Genomic DNA, 18,162 nt, shown 5'->3' on the forward strand with positions numbered 1-18,162 from the left:
TTCCTTTGCCGTTGGTTCACCCTCCAGCGGCCGCCACAGCTGGCGCGCTGCGGCCAGTGCACCGCGCTGATCCGATGGCAGGAGCCAGGTACTTATCCTGGTCTCCCATGGGGTGCAGGGCCCAAGCACTTGGGCCATCCTCCACTGCACTCCCGGGCCACAGCAGAGAGCTGGCCTGGAAGAGGGGCAACTGGGACAGAATCCGGCGCCCCGACCGGGACTAGAACCCGGTGTGCCGGCGCCGCTAGGTGGAGGGTTAGCCTAGTGAGCCGTGGCGCCGGCCTCTCTGCAACATCTTTTAAAGAGTGTCTTTTCTCTCTTTGATGACTGCCATTATCTTTTTCTGACGTTATACTTGACATTTCTTGGTAGAGAAGTTGAAAAGCAGTGCAAAGCACTCTCTTCTCTATGCTTTTTATCTGTTTTTCCTTACATCATCTGTGTGTTATCAATTTAAAAAAATTAAGGACATAAGACACACATTACTTTTTTTTAACTGAACACTACAACCAAATATTTTCTTGTGTTTTAAAATATTATACAATTTGTCTGTTACTTTTTGACTGACTTGCTGAAACAAAACCAGTGGCCAGAAAAATTGAAATTCCCTAAACTGGGAAACTACTGTGGGAAAAGCCAGCAAATGTCTTGTGGTCCGGGGTAGAAGAGCATGTAAGGCACCTCTGTCTGTGAGTGCCACTGAGCCCCACCCCTTCTCCAGCAGGGCTGCACATTCTGGGCTCCACATTTTTCAATGCTTGCTAGTTTAACGCCACTGCAGGCCCACGTTCTTGCCCGTGAGTCGTCACAACACTTTATAAGGCGGCAGCGTAGCCTGCAGATGGCTCCCGGCTCTCACTAACTGGATTCAGGGCCCCCAGTCAGGGATGTTTCCTGAAGCTACGGCATCAGCTGTAGTCCTCAGGTCTTTTTGCCACACTCTGGCATAGCAAGGAAAGCACACGCATAAGAGTCACACAGACCGGGCCCTCTTACTGCTGGGTAACCCTGGACAAGCCACTTCACCCTTTGAGACTCCAGTTTTTCTCTAAAATGTGGCATGAAACTGCCTCATTGGGGTGGTTCTGAGGACCAAAGGAGAAAATGCATGAAAAGGTCTTCAAAAACTTCATTAAAAATGTGTATTAATAAAAAATCCTGCATGGATATCAAACTTTTGCACCACAATGAACTGATCTTTTAATTCCATTTTTCTGTAAGCTGTTGAAGCCCTGGCATACATACAGAACATGGAACTCAGTGTTGCTGTCACCCTCTTCTCTGCTGTACTCATCCTGCCGTGCTGCGTAGCCTCCAAGGCGTCCTTAGTGTGGTCGCCTTTTCTGGGTGACTACCTGGGCTCCAGCACCTCTCACCTCAGTATGCTGGTTCTCAGCTCTGTGGCTGGGGCACTTGAGGATAAGAATAAAATACCCACTTCTTGTCCCTCCTGCTGTGAAGTCCTAGGGCATTCTGAGGCATGAAGACTGCAGATATATGTATCTCTGTTGTGATTCGGAAACTTGAGAGCAGAAGGTCAAAGCCTTCTCAGAAAATGAGAAAAATAGGATTCATGTGCCTAAAGTTGTCAAAGCTATGGAACAAACTAGCTGGTCTTCGGGCTCCCCCTAATCTTCCCAGTTTTGCCAATCAGAGAGGGCATTTGCCGTGTGATTCACACAGGCGTGCCACACCTGCCAGTGTGACTGACTAGTGACACGGCATCACTTTTCTGTTCAGCACACTCAAGAACCTTACCTTCTGGGTGTTTTGTTTTGTTTTGTTTTGTTTTTCATTATTTCTGTTTAAACTCTCTCACCGCAGCTCTGTCAAATGCCTAACAAATCCTCTCCTTTTGGCTTGCACCTTAGTGTTGCACCAGAATAGAGAGATGATAGACCCAGACAAGTTCTGCAGCCTCTGCCACGCGACCTTCAACGACCCTGTCATGGCTCAACAGCATTACATGGGCAAGAAGCACAGGAAACAGGAGACCAAGCTCAAGCTCGTGGCACACTACGGGCGGCTGGCAGACCCGGCTGTTGCTGACTTGTCAGGTGAGGAGCCTGGCTCACACCAGGGCTGGATCAGGGCCTGACCACTTGGGTACCTGGCCCAGCCAAGGCTGTGCTTGTCCCACGTAAGTCTCCAACGCAGAGTTTGCAAACTCCGAGACCTACAGAAGTTGAGCAGAAAATTGAAATAAGTGAGAACCAGGAAGGGGTGTGGTGAACTGAAGAGCAAGCCACTCCTAGCCAGCTCTAGGTAGTGTTCCTGAACCTTTCCGTTTTTGAAGATTCTGAAAGGCAGGGTGTGTGTAAGAGTTTCTCTGTTTTTTTTTTTGTTTGTTTTTTTTGTTTGTTTTTTTTTTAATGTGCAACTAAATTAATTTTCTAAGCTTGTGTGAGTCTTACCTGTCTGTAAGCTGAATTTGAGCCAAGCACTACTCGTTCGTAGCCTCCAGTTTCAGCTCACTAAGTGTCGTCCACTTGACCTGTGTGAAGGCCTCAGCAGCCCACGCTGGGGTACTGCCTCCCTGCACTGCTGAGGCCTGGCTGCATCACTGGGGTGGTGAGCCAGAGGAGACGCTCTGGCTCAGAGAAGATCAGCCACTTCCCTGACCTCAGGATGCCAGTTGGCATCACAGGAGTGAGCAGTCACAAAAGACTAGGGCCCTCCCCTCACAGTAACTTCTCACCGCCTGGGAAAGGAGGGGAGAGAAAGAGAGTATATGTTGAGGGAAGGTTGTTATTTCCTCTTTTAGTCAGTAAATTTGTATTGTAGACCTACTGTGTTCCCCAGCTGTGAGCAGCAGTGACAGGGCTGACGCAGTCCCTGCCTCATGGAGCCTGCGTGAGCACTGGTGTTGATACTCAGGGTTCACTCAGGGAACCATCTTCCTCCCCAGGCCATGGAGATGCAGCGCTGGACAGTCACACTTGAGATCCCCTCAGTCTCTAGGTGTACAGCCACTTAGCCTCAGGGAGCTTGCTCTTTTTTAAAAGGCCCCTTTAAAAAAAAAAAAAAAGCTATTTATTTATTTGAAAGAGTTACAGGGAAGGAGAAACAGAGAAATCTTCCATCTGCTGGCTCACTCCTCAAAAGCCACAATGGCTGGGTCTGGGTCAGGCTGAGCCAGGAGCCAAGAGCTTCTTCCAGGTCTCCCACATGAGTAGCAGGGACCCAAGTACTTGGGCCATCTCCTGCTTTCCCAGGTGTATTAGCAGGGAGCTGGATTAGAAATGGAGTATCCAGGACTCAAACTGGCACCCAAATGGGATACTAGTGTTGCTGGTGGTGTTTTAACCCATTGCACCACAATACCAGCCCTAATTGTGGGCCCCTTGCATCTGATCTCCAGCCAGCCCATGCTCACTCAAGTGAGAGTGAGTCTCTCCCTGGTCTCTACATGGCCAAGTTCTTTGGAGGGATGTTTTCCAAAAAAGTACATTCCCAAGCATACCCACATTGGCCTTTGGGAAGGACCTGTCATCAGGGGGGTCCAAGCTGAAAAACTGAAATTCACCTAAAGATTTCCGTGATACATAGGACAGATGAGACAGGGATTTGCATGCAGACCTACGGTTTGAACTGTGTGATGAGACCCCTTGTAATGGATGGTATTTGTAGGTCCAGGCCAGAATCACACAGAGTAGAACATTGTGGCTTACCAATAAGGCCGCCAGGTGTGTTTGACAGTGATAAACAACATGGAGCCCTAACAAGAACTGAAGCCACAGGATGCTGCTTCCTATCCTGAGGTTATGAACTAGAAAATTCAAGACGTTCTGAGGAAGAAAGAAAAGTTGTCAGGGAGCAAGTGAAGAATTGGCCCTGATGTGCATGTTTATAAGTTTGGAGTAGTTGTAACAGAGACAGAAAGAGATCTGCTGTCAGCTAGTTCACTCACCAAATGGCCACAACGGCTGGGGCTGGACCAGGCCAAAGCTAGGAACATGGAATTCCATCTGGGTATCCCACATGGGTGCAGGGGCCCAAGTACTTGGGCCATCATTCGCTGCTTTCCCAGGCACATTAGCAGGGAGCTTGATCAGAAGTGGAGCAGCAGGTTCCTGACCCAGTGCTCTGATGTGGCATGCTGGTGCTGCAGGCAGTAGCTTAACCTGCTGTGACACAGTGCAGGCGCCAGCGTCTCCGTTCTTGTGACGAGATGCTTCAGCAGAACAATAGAGGAAGGGGACAAGGCAGGAGGCTTGCCTTGAGTGAACCAGCGGATGGAAGGAGTCTATCTTTGTCTCAGCCTTGCCCTCACCTTTTCTGTAACTCTGCCTTTCAAATAAACAAAATAAATCTTTAAATTATATACAAACACACTTGCATATATATGGAGAGAGAAAAAACACGAAACTTTGTATTGCCTTGCAGGATCCATTTACTATAACCAAGCATGTGTTTAACTTTTGCTCATAGTGTCAGTATTTTTAATGCCATCATAAAGTGAACATTTTTTAAAAAAAGATTTTTTATTATTATTTAAAAGAGTTACAGAGAAGGGAGGAGAGAGAGAGGGATATCTTCCATTTACTGTTTTTTTTTTTTTTTCCCAAATGGCTGCAGCAGCCAAGGTCAGGCCAGTCCAAAGCCAGAAGTCTGGAACTCCATCCAGGTCTCCCATGTAGGTGTGCAGTGGCCTAAGCAGTTGGGTCATCCGCTGCTGCTTTCCCAGGCGCATTAGCAGGGAGCTAGATACCAGCATCACAGGTGATAGTTTAACATGTTGCACCACATTGCTTGACCCTAATTTTCATTTTTATAACTTAAATTTGGTCCTGTTGGGTTCTATTTTATTTGAACCAGCAAAATATCTCTCTTCCCCTCAAGAATAACTTATTAAAATTGAAAACTGGGGCTGGTGCTGTGGCATAGAAAGATAAGCTTCTGTCTGCAGTGCTGGCTTCCCATATGGGCACTGGTTCAAATCCTGGCTGCTCCACTCCTGATCCAGCTCCCTACTAATGTGCCTAAGAAAGCAGCGAAATATAGCTCAAGAGCTTGGGCCCCTGCACCCACATGGGAGACCTGGAAGAAGCTCCTGGCTCCTGGGTTCAGATTGGCCTAGCTCTGGCCATAGTGGAGAGTGGAGTTACAGAGAGAGAGAGAAAGAGAGGGAGGGAGGGAGGGAGAGAGAGAGAGAAAGAGAGAGAGAGAGAGAGAGAGAGAGAGAGGTGTCTTCCATCCACTAGTTCACTACCCAAATGGCTGCTATGGCCAGAGCGGGGCTGATCTGAAGCCAGGAGCCAGGAGTTTCTTCCAGGTCTCCCACGAGGGTGCAGGGGCCCAAGTATTTGGATCATCTCCCAGTGCTTTCCCAGGCCATAGCAGGGAGCTGGATTGAGAACAAGAGCAGCAGGGACACAAACTGGCACCAATATGGGATGCCAGTGTAACAGTCAGAGACTTAGCCTACTATGCCACAGCACTGACCCCTAAATAAAAAATCTTAAAAAAAAAAAAAAAAAAAGTGAAGCAGAGGCTGGGGATATGGTGCAGCAGGTTAAAACCATGGCCTGCAGTGCCAGTATCCCATATTGGTGTTGGTTCGAGTCCTTGATGTTCCACTTCTGATCCAGCCCCCTGCTGGTGTACCCAAGAAAGCAAGGGAGGATGGCCCAAGTCCTTGGGCCTCTGCACCCATGTGGGAGACCTGGAAGAATCTCCTGGATCCTGGCTTCAGCCTGGCATAGCCTGGTTGTTGCAGCCATTTGGGGAATGAACCAGTGGATGGAAGATCTCTGTCTCTCCTTTTCTCCCTCCGTCACTCTGCCTTTCAAATAAAGAAAGAAATCTTGAAAAGAAGAAGTAGCCGGGGCTCTAACCAGCACTAACACAAAATGCCCGTGTCATAAGGCAGTGGCTTAACCCACTGCACCACAACACTGGCCCCTCAGTAAATTTAGGTACATTGGCCTTGGTCTTGTGTGTGTGTCCTTGTGTGTAGTGGGGTAGGTTACTAAGTGATTGAGAGGCAAGGAAATGGAGAAACAAGCATAGACAGCTTTTTTTTTTTTTTTTTTTTAATTACAGGCAGAGTGGACAGTGAGAGAGAGAGACAGAGAGAAAGGTCTTCCTTTTTTTGCCGTTGGTTCACCCTCCAATGGCCGCAGCGGCGCACCGCGCTGATCCGATGGCAGGAGCCAGGAGCCAGGTGCTTTTCCTGGTCTCCCATGGGGTGCAGGGCCCAAGCACCTGGGCCATCCTCCTCCATTGCACTCCCTGGCCACAGCAGAGAGCTGGCCTGGAAGAAGGGCAACCGGGACAGAATCCGGCGCCCCGACCGGGACTAGAACCCGGTGTGCCGGCGCCGCTAGGCGGAGGATTAGCCTAGTGAGCCGCGGCGCCGGCCCTACATAGACAGCTTTTTTCATGAGACTTGGGAGTAGAGGAGAGGAGAGAGAAAAAATAATAGCTGGAGAGGGAAGTAGGATGAAGGAAAGGCCTCAGTCAACTTAAGACAAATGACGTTCTTCCACCATAGATGCTTTTCTAACTCAGTCACCGCAGTGACCTCATCAAGTCAGTGAGTAAGCCGGAATACCAAGCATGTAAAACAGGCAGATGGAAAGTCATTCGTGTCTGTATTGGACAGATCTTGGTTTCTTAGAAGCATCAACAGATTCTATAATTGCCCCAAATGTCAATTTGAATCTCACTTACAGGTAAGTAAATCACGCTGAAATTGTATCTAAGGAACACAGGGAGGGTTCAGAGACCAGTGGTATCTGAAGAAGAGGGGCTTCACACCCTGACTAGAGGTCAAGTCCCAGCTCTGACAGATGCAGATAACCACCTCGCTTACAAGGCGCTTTTCAGAATCCAAGGCCATAAATACACTGAGTGCTAGCATGGTCTCTGGTTCTTGGTGGGTGGTAAGCATGGGCTTTGTAATCTGGACCTCAGTGACTCTTAACCCTTGGTAGCTGTCCCCCCACACCCATCCCAGGTCCCGCCCCGACCTTAGTGGGAGTTATCCCTTTTCCCTGATAGGATTGACCCATGCCACTGACCTTGCATGGCTGAAAAGGACTTGGATTTCTTTCAGTTTTTTATGTATTTTATTTGTTTGAGAGGCAGAGGGAGAGAGAGTGAGCTCCCATTCACTAGTTCACTCCCCAGATGCCTGTAATGGCTGGGTCTGGCCTGGGCCAGGCTGAAGCCAGGAGCTGTGGGCTCAGTCAGGAGCACAGCCATGATTTTGAACCCAGGCACTCCACTGTGGGATACAGGCAGCTCAGCACTGCCTCAGGATCCTCAATTCTGATTGCAGTAATTTTTCCCTGAAACACCTTAAAGGGATGTATCTTCCAAGAAACAATTGAAGACACAAGAAAAACAGCTGGGGCCGGCATTGTGGTATAGCACATGGGTACCACATGGGCACCGGTTTGTGTTCGGTTTTCTCTACTTCCAATATAGCTTCCTGTTAATGAACCTAAAGTATTTTGGCACCTGCCACCCACGTGGGAGACCCAGATGATGCCCCTGGCTCCTGGCTTTGATCTGGCTCAGCTGTGGCCATTGTGACCATCTGGGGAGTGAACCAGCAGATGGAAGATCTCTCTATCTCCCACTCTCTCTGTAACTCTGACTTTCAAATGAATAAATTTTTAAAAAGAGAGAGAAAGAGAGAAAGAAACAGAGCTGGGAACATTGGCTAAGATTGTCAGTGTTCTCAGGAGCTACAGTTACCATGGAAGGCTATTTAAAAGATACTGGTTTCCCTTTGCCAGCCCATAATAGTGAAATAATAGTAGCAATAATAATAATAGAGAGGGGCAGGCACTGTGGCATAGCCAGTATAGCCACCTCCTGCAGTGCTGGCATCCCATATGGGCACTAGTTCGAGTCCCAGCTGCTCCACTTCCAATCCAGCTCTCTGCTAATGTGCCTAGGAGAGCAGTGGAGTGCTTGGGCCCTGCAACCCACATGGGAGACCCAGAAGAAGCTCTTGGCTCCTGACTTCAGACTGGCCCACCTCTGGCCATTGTGACCATTTGGGGAGTGAACCAGCAGATGGAAGATCTCTCTCTCTCTCTCTAACTCTGCCCTTCAAGCAAATCTTTTTTTTTTTTTTTTTTTTTTTGGACAGGCAGAGAGAGAGAGAGAGAGAAAGGTCTTCCTTTTTCCATTGGTTCACCCCCCAAATGGCCGCTACGGCTGGCACACTGCACTAATTCAAAGCCAGGAGCCAGGTGCTTCCTCCCTGTCTCCCATCTGGGTGCAGGGCCCAAGCACTTGGGCCATCCTCCACTGCCTTCCTGGGCCACAGCAGAGAGCTGGACTGGAAGAGGAGCAACCGGGACAGAATCCAGCGCCCCGACTAGGACTAGAACCCAAGGTACCAGTGCCGCAGGTGGAGGGTTAGCCAAGTGAGCCAAGTTGCTGGCCTCAAGCAAATCTTTAAAATAATAATAATAATAGCAGTAAGGAGCACGTGTTTGGGCTAGGAGTTAAGATGGCCACATCCCACATTAAGGGTCTGATTCTCAGCTCCACTCACTAATGCAGACCCTGGAGGGGCAGTGGTGAAACCTCAAGTTATTAGGGCCCTAAATTGAGTCCTCAGCTTCCCAGTACCAGCCTAATCACACCGCAACCACTGAAGATATCTGAGGCATGATCCAATGAACTGGAACCCTCTTTCACTCTCTATTTCTCAAATAAAATTAAATTTTAAAAAATAGCACTAAAACCTCATATTCCAAGGCTGGTGTTGTGGCACAGCTGGTTAAACCACTGTCTGAGGTGCTGGCATCTGATATCAGAGTGTCAGTTCAAGTCCTGGCTGCTCTGCTTCTGATTCAGCTCCCTGCTAATGCTCCTGGAAAGGCAACCAGAGGATGGCCCAAGTGTTTGGGCCCCTGCCTCCCGTATGGGAGTTCCACCCAGATGGAGTTCCTGGCTCCTGCCTTCAGTTTGGCCCAACAGATGGACGATCTCCCTCCCTCTGTAACTGCCTTTCAAATAAATCTTTTTAAAAAAAGGGAATGTTTTATTTAAAAAACTTTTTTTGAGTACTTACTATGTGCCAAATACTTTTAAATTGTTACAGTTTCCTTATGAGGTTGGTACTGAAATTAACCCCATTTTATAGGTTGAGAGCCTGAATCTCAGAGAAGCCCCACATTTAGAAACAGGGGAACCAAATCTGAGATGGGTTAATAAGTACCTGGCCTGTGGTCCCACAGATGAGCAAGGGTCAAGCTGGGATTTGAAGCTAGGTGATCTGGCTCCAGAGCTGCGAGACTTGGGGGGGTGGGGCAGATGGTTCAAAACATGTCAGAGGCAGAAGGGCCCTTGAAGTTGCATGTGCGCGTCTTGTACAGCTAGCACCTGGCATGCTGGGGGAAATTCGGCCTCCATAGTCAGCCACGCCTGAGATTGCTAATTGCCATCTCCGTGTTCTTGGACAGGTCACTGTGCCTTGTTTTCCTCCTCTATAGAGTATCAGTTAATGAGTCTCACAGGGTTATGAGGAGGGGCGAGCCAGACCGGGAAGTGCATGGCCTGTATCAGACACTAGATGAATGCTAGCTGGCAGAACCAGGTGTCCAGTCCTGTGTCGGCTCCTGACTCACTGCTACACCGCACTGGAGGGGCCCTAGTAGTGAGGCGGGGGTCTGGAGCCGCAACGTAGAAAAACAGATGGATTTTCCCAGCCACCTTCTCATTAATTACGGTTGTTGCTGACCCGAGGGGAGGGGGCACCTTCCCAGAGATCTCTCAGCAAAGGGCACCCTTAACGAGGCACTTAGCACACCAGTGTCGCCTGTTTGTTTGATATTCTGGGCTCCTCAGACAGGTAGTCACTGCCAGCCACTGTGCTGGGGTTGGGAGCAAAGGGGAAAGAGAAGGCTCCCATCCCCAGAGAGCACGTTGGCTTACCTGCTGTGCCTCCTAGCCCAAGGCCTCCCGGACGCATCCGGCCAGGCACCCCCCCTCGCTGCACCCGTCAGTGCTCAGAAGAGCATTTGAATGCCTCAGTGCAGAGCACCAGTCCCCAGGTCTCTTGTTACTGGAGAACTGAGCGTCTTGATTTTGATGTGTTTCAGCCGGGAAGGGCTACCCCTGCAAGACGTGTAAGATAGTGCTGAACTCCATCGAACAGTACCAAGCTCACGTCAGCGGCTACAAACACAAGAACCAGTGAGTAACCATGTTTTCGGAGCTCAGGGCTTCTGAGTGGGAACACAGCCTCGTCCTCAGCTCTACTGGAATCCCGCTACCCGTTTCTCAGATTACTCAGTTAACAGGAAAAAAAAAAATTTCTCCCGTCAGCGTCTCCCAAGCCTTGGACTTGCTGGACTGAAGGTCTTAGTAGAGCAGCGCAGATAATTTCTTTGGCAGCCCCTCAAGTACCTAGCCTATAGCAATCTGGGAAGGAAAGTGTTCCCAAGGCCCAAACACCCTGGTCCTCACTGCCATCAATTCTGTGACGGGAGCTCCCCCTACAGGTCAAATTTGTGATACCTGTTTTGAAGGGAACTAGTAAATGAGCCCTCATTCATGATAATCTTGAAAATTGGACCCCTGTTCTGTTGCAAGCCATATGCCAAACCAGTTCTCTCAGATTATCTTCACAATAACCCTGGGCGGAAGGGATGATATTTTTGAGACGTGGGTGCCCAGCATGCAGAGAGATGCTGCGGGCAGGCATTTGGCAGAGCAGTGTAGTCATGGCTGGGATGCCTGCGTCCCATCCTGAAGTACCCTGTCCAGGACATGAGGACTACTCCTCCCTGATCCAGCTTCCTGCTAACGCACACCCTGATGGAAAGCAGATGATGGCTCAAGTACGTGGGTCCCTGCCACCCGCATGGGAGACCAGGATGGAGTTCTAGGCTCCTGCCTTCAGCCTGGCCAGGCCTGGCTTTTGTGGGCATTTGGGGAGTGAACCAGCAGATAGAAGATCTCTCTGTGTCTGTTTCTGTCTCTTAGACTGATTTCAAATAAAATGAAAATAATAAATTTTTTAAAGAGAAGAGGTAATTAGAAGCTTCATCTCTTTTTTATAAAAAAGATGTATTTATTTATTTATTTGAAAGGCAGAGTTACAGAGAGGCAGAGAGAGAGAGATCTTCCATCCCGCTGGTTCACTCCCCAAATGGCTGCAATGGCAGGAACTGAGCCAATCCAAAGCCAGGAGCCTCTTCTGGGTCTCCCACGTAGGTGCGGGAGCCCAAGGACTTGTGCCATCTTCTGCTGCTTTCCCAGGCAATAACAGAGAGCTGGATCGGAATTAGAGCAGATGGGACTCAAACTGTCGCCCATATGGGATGCCAGCACTGCAGGCCAGAGCTTTAACCCGCTGCACCACAACACCAGCCCCAATAATTCAATTTTCAAAAAAATAAATAAAGCCTGTCTGGCTGACAGGTCACCCCAGGGCATCAGGCCTAAGAGGGAGGTTGTGGGAGCCAGCGCAGTGGCACAATGGGTTAAAGTCCCGGTCTATAGCACTGGCATCCCATGTGGGTGCCAGTTCAGTCTCAGCTGCTATGCTTCTGATCCAGCTCTCTGCTATGACCTGGGAAGGCAGTAGAGGATGGCCCAAGTCCTTGGGCCCCTGCACTCATGTGAGAGACCCAGAAGAAGCTCCTGGCTCCTGGCTCCAGATCGGCCTAGCTCCAGCTGCTGCGGCCATCTGGGGAGTGAACCAACAGATGGATGACCCCCCTCCCCCGCCTCTGTCTCTCTCTACCTCTGCCTTTCAAATAAATAAATAAATCTTTAGAAAAAAAAAAAAAAAGCGGTTGTGTCAGCCTGTGATGGGACGAGGATAGGGCCCATGGGCTCAGTCTCTTCCCCTCTGAAGGGAGATGAGTAGTGCAAGTCGTACCATAACATTGAGACTGGTATCATCAGCCCCATTTTACAGATGAAGAAACTGAGTCATAAGGGGACAAGTTTACTAAAATGATTGATTTGCTTTTAGTTGGTTCTGCATCACTCATTGAGCCAAGTGACTTGAAAGTAGTGTTGGAGGCCGGCGCCGCAGCTCACTAGGCTAATCGGCGCTGGCACACCGGGTTCTAGTCCCAGTCGGGGCACTGGATTCTGTCCCGGTTGCCCCTCTTCCAGTCTAGCTCTCTGCTGTGGCCCGGGAGTGCAGTGAGGATGGCCCAAGTGCTTGGGCCCTGCACCGACATGGGAGACCAGGAGGAAGCACCTGGCTTTGGGCTTTGGATCGGTGCAGCGCGCCGGCCGCAACACGCCAGCTGTAGCGGCCACTTGGGGGGTGAACCAACGGAAAAAGGGAGACCTTTCTCTCTATCTCTCTCTCTCTCTCACTAACTCTGCCTGTCCAAAAAAAAAAAAATTAAAAAAAAAAAAAGAAAGTAGTGTTAGAGCCAGAGCTGACTTTGGTCCTCTCTCACTTGCCTGGTTCTCCTCTCCCACATCATAGTGGATCTTCCTTTCTGTCTGTGCCTCTCTGATTTGGAGCATACTTGAGGCTTATTTGGGTATGGACTTCCGCCAAGCCTCCACGAGCACTGCTGTCCCACAGCCTGGCCAGTGGCAGCCTCAGTAGGCAACTCGGAGCCAGCCAGAGCCCTGTCCTGGGGCTGCTCAGGCTTGAAATGCGAGTGTTATTTCCTGTTCTTGCTGAGTTTTCTAGCTGTTACCTTGGCACGTCAATAAACCTCTGTGAGTCTCTTAATTCTGTAAGATGGAAACTATAATTTGTGGAGCCCACTGACTCAGTCTTATTAAGTTCTCAGCAACAGTTCTGAATTAGGATGCCCACCCTCCCCAACTCCCACCACTCCCAGGCTGTCCAGCTTTTACAGCCAAGGGAAGCCTCGTGTCAGGTAGCCTAAGTGGTTTGTTCAAGGTCACATAGTTGCTAGGAGTTAGAACGGGGATGCAAACCTCTTTGACTCCAAAGTCCATTCACTGTTCTCTGTCAGTACCAAATGGAACCCTTGGGCCATACAGGCAGAGAGAGTTGGAGATAAAATATGTGAAGTGCTGGTGCCAGTAAGGGGAACTATTACAAATAGGCTTTCATTTATTCAACAAATATTTATTGAGCTTCTTTAAAAAAAATCATTCATTTGAAAGGCAGAGTGACAGAGTGAAGGGGCGCTTCCATCCACTGGTTTAGTCCTCAGATGGCTGTAATGTATGGAGCTGGGCCAGGCCAAAGTCAGGAGGCCAGAACTCTATCCAGGTCTCCCATGTGGGTGGCAGGGACCCCGTGGTGACTTGGGCCATCTTCCACTACCTTTCCGGGTGCATTATTAGCAGGGAGCTGGATCAGAAGTAGAGCAGCCAGGACTAGAACCAGCACTGCAATATGGGATGGTGGTGTTGCAGGGAGCTCCTATTATAGTCAGTCCCTATTTGGAGCACTGGGCTACAGCGGGAACCAGCACCAGCGTTTCCCCTGACCCTTTGATCCTCCCTGTGGTGCTAGGAGCACATCTAAACAAATCCACATGCACATGAGACAGCGTCACGTGATGCCGTGGCCCAGCGAGTGTGGACTGGAGAGTAACAGGAGAGCCAGCTCAAACCGGGAGGGAAGAGAGGGTGCAGAATGAGGTTGGAGACAAACAGCATCCAGTAATGGGCGGGTGAAATGGAAAGGCACGGACTCGGTCCCAGGCCTGCCACTTAAACTTTCTAACTTGAAGATGCTCGTTTGTGAAACAGGGTGCTGCTCCTAACTGCGCAGAGTTGATGTGAGGAGGGAGTTGGGGGGGCTGAGTGCTCAGTGGGCCTCGGTAGAGGAGCTGCCTGCTGCTTCTTCCCGGGTTCTGGAAGAACCTGACCATGCTAGCGTGAGCTACCAGTTGTCCTCACGAGCGCCACCCACTGACACCGTGCCCTCCTGCCTTCTCGATACAGGTCACCAAAAACAATTGTCTCGCCCTTGGGCCAGACTCCCGTGCAACGGCAACCCATGCAGAAGGACGCCACTGCCTTGGAAGACTAGAAGTGTTGCTGCCGGCACCCGCTAGCCAGCTGCCCATGACTGTGTCAGCCGTGGCGCTCTCGTCCCCCTTTCTCACACCGGGAGAATATGAGGATGCCTCAAAAAGTTTGTGGAAAAACGGAATTAAAAGATAAGTTTATTTTGGTGTAAAAAGATTTGAAATCCATGCATAGTTTTTTCATAATGCGCATTTTCCATGAACTTTTTGAAGTCCCCTTGTGTGTAGGCCTGAGGCAGGATTGGGCCATAGACCGCCTTCCCTGTGGCATGGGCCCTGCTGGTCATGATGGGAGGCAGGAGTCTCGAGTGGCCTCGGGGTGAGAGTTTGGAGATGGCCTTGTCCCGTTGCCAGCCCTCTGGCCTTCTGTCCTGAGGTCCTGCCCCATCTTCCCTACGGGCCAGTTCCCACAGCTAAAAAACTGAGCTTTTCCTGGACTCCAGGCATCTCCGGTGAAGCCCAGAGCTTTCGTGCCAGCCACTGCCAGGGCAGGATACAGTTGGTGGAGGTATGTGCCGCTTGGGGCCTGGAAGCTGATACGACACTCCCCTCGCCCAAACAGGCATGGGTTTCCTGAGCCTTGGCCCAGACACTGGCCAGTTGTGCTGGTTCCTGGAGCAGCGACAGTCCCAGCAGAGCCATGCTGTCCCTCCCGCCCCTTCTCACAGCTCCTGAATGGTGCTAAAGATCTGCAGGAGCTAGGCACAAGCTGGAGCAGGAGGGGACCTCAGTGCCCCGTGGCATCATGGGAAGCTATAACAGGGACCTTTGCCCTCCACCATCAGAGGAGCCCTGAGCCAGCATCGCGTGAGAAAGCTGACACATGGCCGTTTCCTTGATGGTCTGTGCCCGTAGAGTTACACTGCCTCAGGCCAGCTGGCTGAGCCCTGTGGCCTCCCTGTCCAGGTGCTAGCCTTCCCTCATCGTCCACCAGGGAGAGAGACGGAGGGCACGGGTGCAGGCTTCTAGGGTGAGCCAGCAGGAGTTCCACAGGCTCCAAACTGTTTCTCTAACTCTGCTGTTTTTTGGCCTGGGACTTGGGCTGAATTTTGCATTGCAGCTTGCAAGCAAGAATTCCAGAGAGTGTCATCTGAGGCCCCTCTCTGCTGGGTCAAAGAAGCCCCCGCTGCTCCTGTGGCCTCCCACCCCCACGCCCTATCCCTTCACCCGTGCAATGCCTTGTGTGTGGGTGTGGTGGGTGTGTGTGCTTACGCTCTGTTTCTTGGTCACTGAATCGTCCAAATAAAGAACTTCTTCCTTGAGCCAGACTGTACCCTAATGGATGTGGAGTGTGGGGTCCTACGTGTGTTGCTCTTGGATGCGGTGTGTCTATCTTCACCTCCCAGCTCCCCCACCACCCGTGCCCCTCGTCACAGAGGGCTTCCAGCAGCCTTTGCAGGACAGAAGCTGGGGATGCTCTAAGTTGCAGAGTAGGATTCTGGCTGCTGTGTGGAGAAGCAGAGCAGGGGAGCGGGGGCCAGCAGGGAGGCCAGCATAGACTGTGCAGGCTCCCAGCCCCATTCGTCTCTGCCCTCACGTCCACAGTGGTGTGGTGTGACGTGTTGGTTGAATGAATGAATAAGGAGATGACCTTTTCCTGCTCAACCCTTAACACGCAGTGATAAGTTTGTTCTGTGGGACTCATTGGCCTGGTGGTTCTTGGGAGAGCCTTTTCCCCAGCCCAGAAATGAGCTGGGAAAGAAATGAGTGCTGTGATTCGGAAGCCCTTTATCCAGCCTGTCATGAGCAGCCGGCCGTGAGGAATGCGTGAGCCGTGAGCGTCACGGCTCCCAGTCTTCTCTCGGCAGACTGTTGCCGACGCCTGCTGCTGGCCAGCTATGCCCGGCTCGCCACAGCCTCCAGGGTCTCAGCGCACAGCTTCCCAAGAGCAGACTGCCAAAGCAGCTTCCCCCCGAGTCCCTCCGGGCGGCCTCATGCCACCAGCATCACTCCTTCTACCAGGCAAGGAGGTACAGATCAGGCGGGTGTGTGTGAGCCCTGGTCCCGGAGGCCCCTCCTCGGTTTGTTTGTTTGTTTTTTACCTTATTTAAAAAGCAAAGAGACACAGAGATCTTCTGTACACTGGCTCACTACCCAAATGCCCCCAACAGCCAGGGCTGGGAAGGCAGAAGCCGGGAGCCTGGAACTCCACCTGGGTCTCCCATGTGGGCAGCAGGGGCCCACATACTTGGGCCATCTTCTGCTTTCCCCGGCCCATTAGCAGAGGGCTGCATCAGAAGCAGAGCGGCCAGGACTCAAACTGGCGCTCTGACAGGGGATACCAGCAGCATCACAGGCAGCAGCTTAACCACCTGTGCCACAGCACCAGCCCCTGCCCAAGGTCTTGCCTCTCAGATGGGACAACATGGAAAAGTGGAATCTGGTTCTCTAGACTCCTAGCCAGAACTCTTCTAAACTAGAATAGATGGGCCGGCGCTGTGGCGCAGTGGGCTAAAGCCCCGGCCTGCAGTGCCGGCATCCCATATGGGCACCGGTTGGAGTCCCGGCTGCTCCTGTTCTGATCCAACTCTCTGCTGTGGCCTGGCAAAGCAGTAGAAGATGACCCAAGTCCTTGGGTCCCTGCACCGCATGGGAGACCCGGAAGAAGCTCCTGGCTCCTGGCTTCAGATAGGCGCAGCTCCAGCCGTTGCGGCCATCTGGGGAGTGAACCAACAGAATGGAAGACCACTCTCTCTCTCTCTCTCTCTACCTCCCTCTCTGTAACTCTTTCAAATAAATAAAATAAATTTTAAAAATAAATAATTAAACTAGAAGAGAGTCCTTCCCATGGGACCCCCTGTGGCCTGCCTCGCCTGTCCCACAGGGCCGTGGCCACTGAGCAGCCACTGAGGACAAGGGCAGTAACAGCTCCCACAATTCAGATCAGACAAGACACCATCTCTGTCTGACATCCCAAGCCCTCCCCCCCAATTCCTCATAATGTTACCCAGTTTCCCCTGGGTTAGACCCTAGTTATAACTGCAAAAGACCCAAATCAGAGTGGTTAGCTAAACAGGAAGTGGGTGGCTTCACCTGAGGACGCCTGTGTGGTGAGGCTGCTGGGCCCAGGGACTGACGCTGCCATCAGGATGCCTTCGCCTCGCTGTTTCCCCCTCCCGAGGCGAGGCCTCCTCTCCAGACAGACTCTCCTAGATTGGGCACATGGCCAGCGGCACCTCCAGGCACGTGTCCTGCTACAGTAGCAACAGTGGGAAGAACTCTCCTCGCAGCTCCAGTGAAGCCTGGGGTTAACTCAGCCAGCTTGGTCCTGTTCCATCCCTAGAGTCACCGTGGCTGAGGGAAACACTGCACAGGCCTGGGGCCTGGGCCGAAAACCTGGGAAGGAGGGAGAGATGCAGCCCCCGAAGCAGGAGATGGTGGGGCTCTTCCCAGGTTAAGGAGGAATAACTACAGGTGGAAAACTCTTGTCCGCCAGCCCCAGAAAGTGCTCACATTGAACTCTTTTTCCTTGTCTCCTAACTTTCTGGGACACAGCCTCCAGTTAGTGACACGCACCTCCCAGGTGTGTACCTCTGGGCAGTCACCTTCCAGGTCTAGGCACCAGCTGTTGCCGGCTCCCCAGAAGGTTCCCTCATTCCCCTACTGAGTCAGTACCACCCAAAAGGAGCCAATTGGTGGTTTTGTTTTGAGAGAAAGAGAGCTGCATCATCTGTTTTACTCCCTAAATGCCCGCAACAGCTAGGGCTGGACAGAATGAACTTGGGAGCTGGGAACTCTATCCAGGTCTCCTGCATTTAGGTGAAATAAATGAAGACAAATAAATAAAATTTTTTATATTATGAAAAAACTGGATTTCGAAGACTTTTGTACCAAAATAATCGTATCTTTTATAATTTTATTTGTGCTTATTTTTATTTATTTGAAAGGGAGAGAGACAAAGATCTTTCACTTCCTGGTTCACTTCCCAAGTGCCTGCAACAGCCTAGGCTGAGCCAGGCTGGAGCCAGGTTGCCAGAACTCAACCCAGGTCTCCTGGATGGGTGGCAGGGACTCAAGCCATCACTTGCTGCCCCCCAGGGTGTTCACCAGCAGGAAGCTGAAAACGAGTAGAGCTAGGACCCAAACCCAGGCACAGCAATATGGCTTGTAGGGCGTCCCAAGTGGCATCCTAACCACGGCACCAAACACCCACCCCTCAGCTTACCTTTGAGTTCCGTCCGCCACATGCTTTTGGAAATACCTC

General features: G+C 51.0%; 1 protein-coding gene across 4 annotated transcripts in view; it reads left to right on the top strand.

Annotated features, from left to right (window-relative positions):
• The window catches only part of ZNF346 (zinc finger protein 346), a 33,901-nt gene extending 18,681 nt beyond the window's left edge, over positions 1-15,220 (top strand). For all 4 annotated transcript variants that reach the window (XM_051844467.3, XM_089335115.1, XM_008255454.5 and 1 more), the window contains 3 exons: positions 1,872-2,057; positions 10,071-10,164; positions 13,873-15,220. In XM_051844467.3, coding sequence (XP_051700427.1) covers positions 1,872-2,057; positions 10,071-10,164; positions 13,873-13,960 — 368 coding nt within the window. In that variant the 3' untranslated portion in view covers positions 13,961-15,220. The remainder of the gene's footprint in view (positions 1-1,871; positions 2,058-10,070; positions 10,165-13,872) is intronic.
• The last annotated feature ends 2,942 nt before the right edge of the window (positions 15,221-18,162 follow it).

Source organism: Oryctolagus cuniculus, chromosome 6 (assembly GCF_051225735.1).
Source record: "Oryctolagus cuniculus isolate XC-2025 breed Fujian yellow rabbit chromosome 6, ASM5122573v1, whole genome shotgun sequence".
In the NCBI taxonomy this organism is placed as follows: Eukaryota; Metazoa; Chordata; class Mammalia; order Lagomorpha; family Leporidae; genus Oryctolagus; species Oryctolagus cuniculus.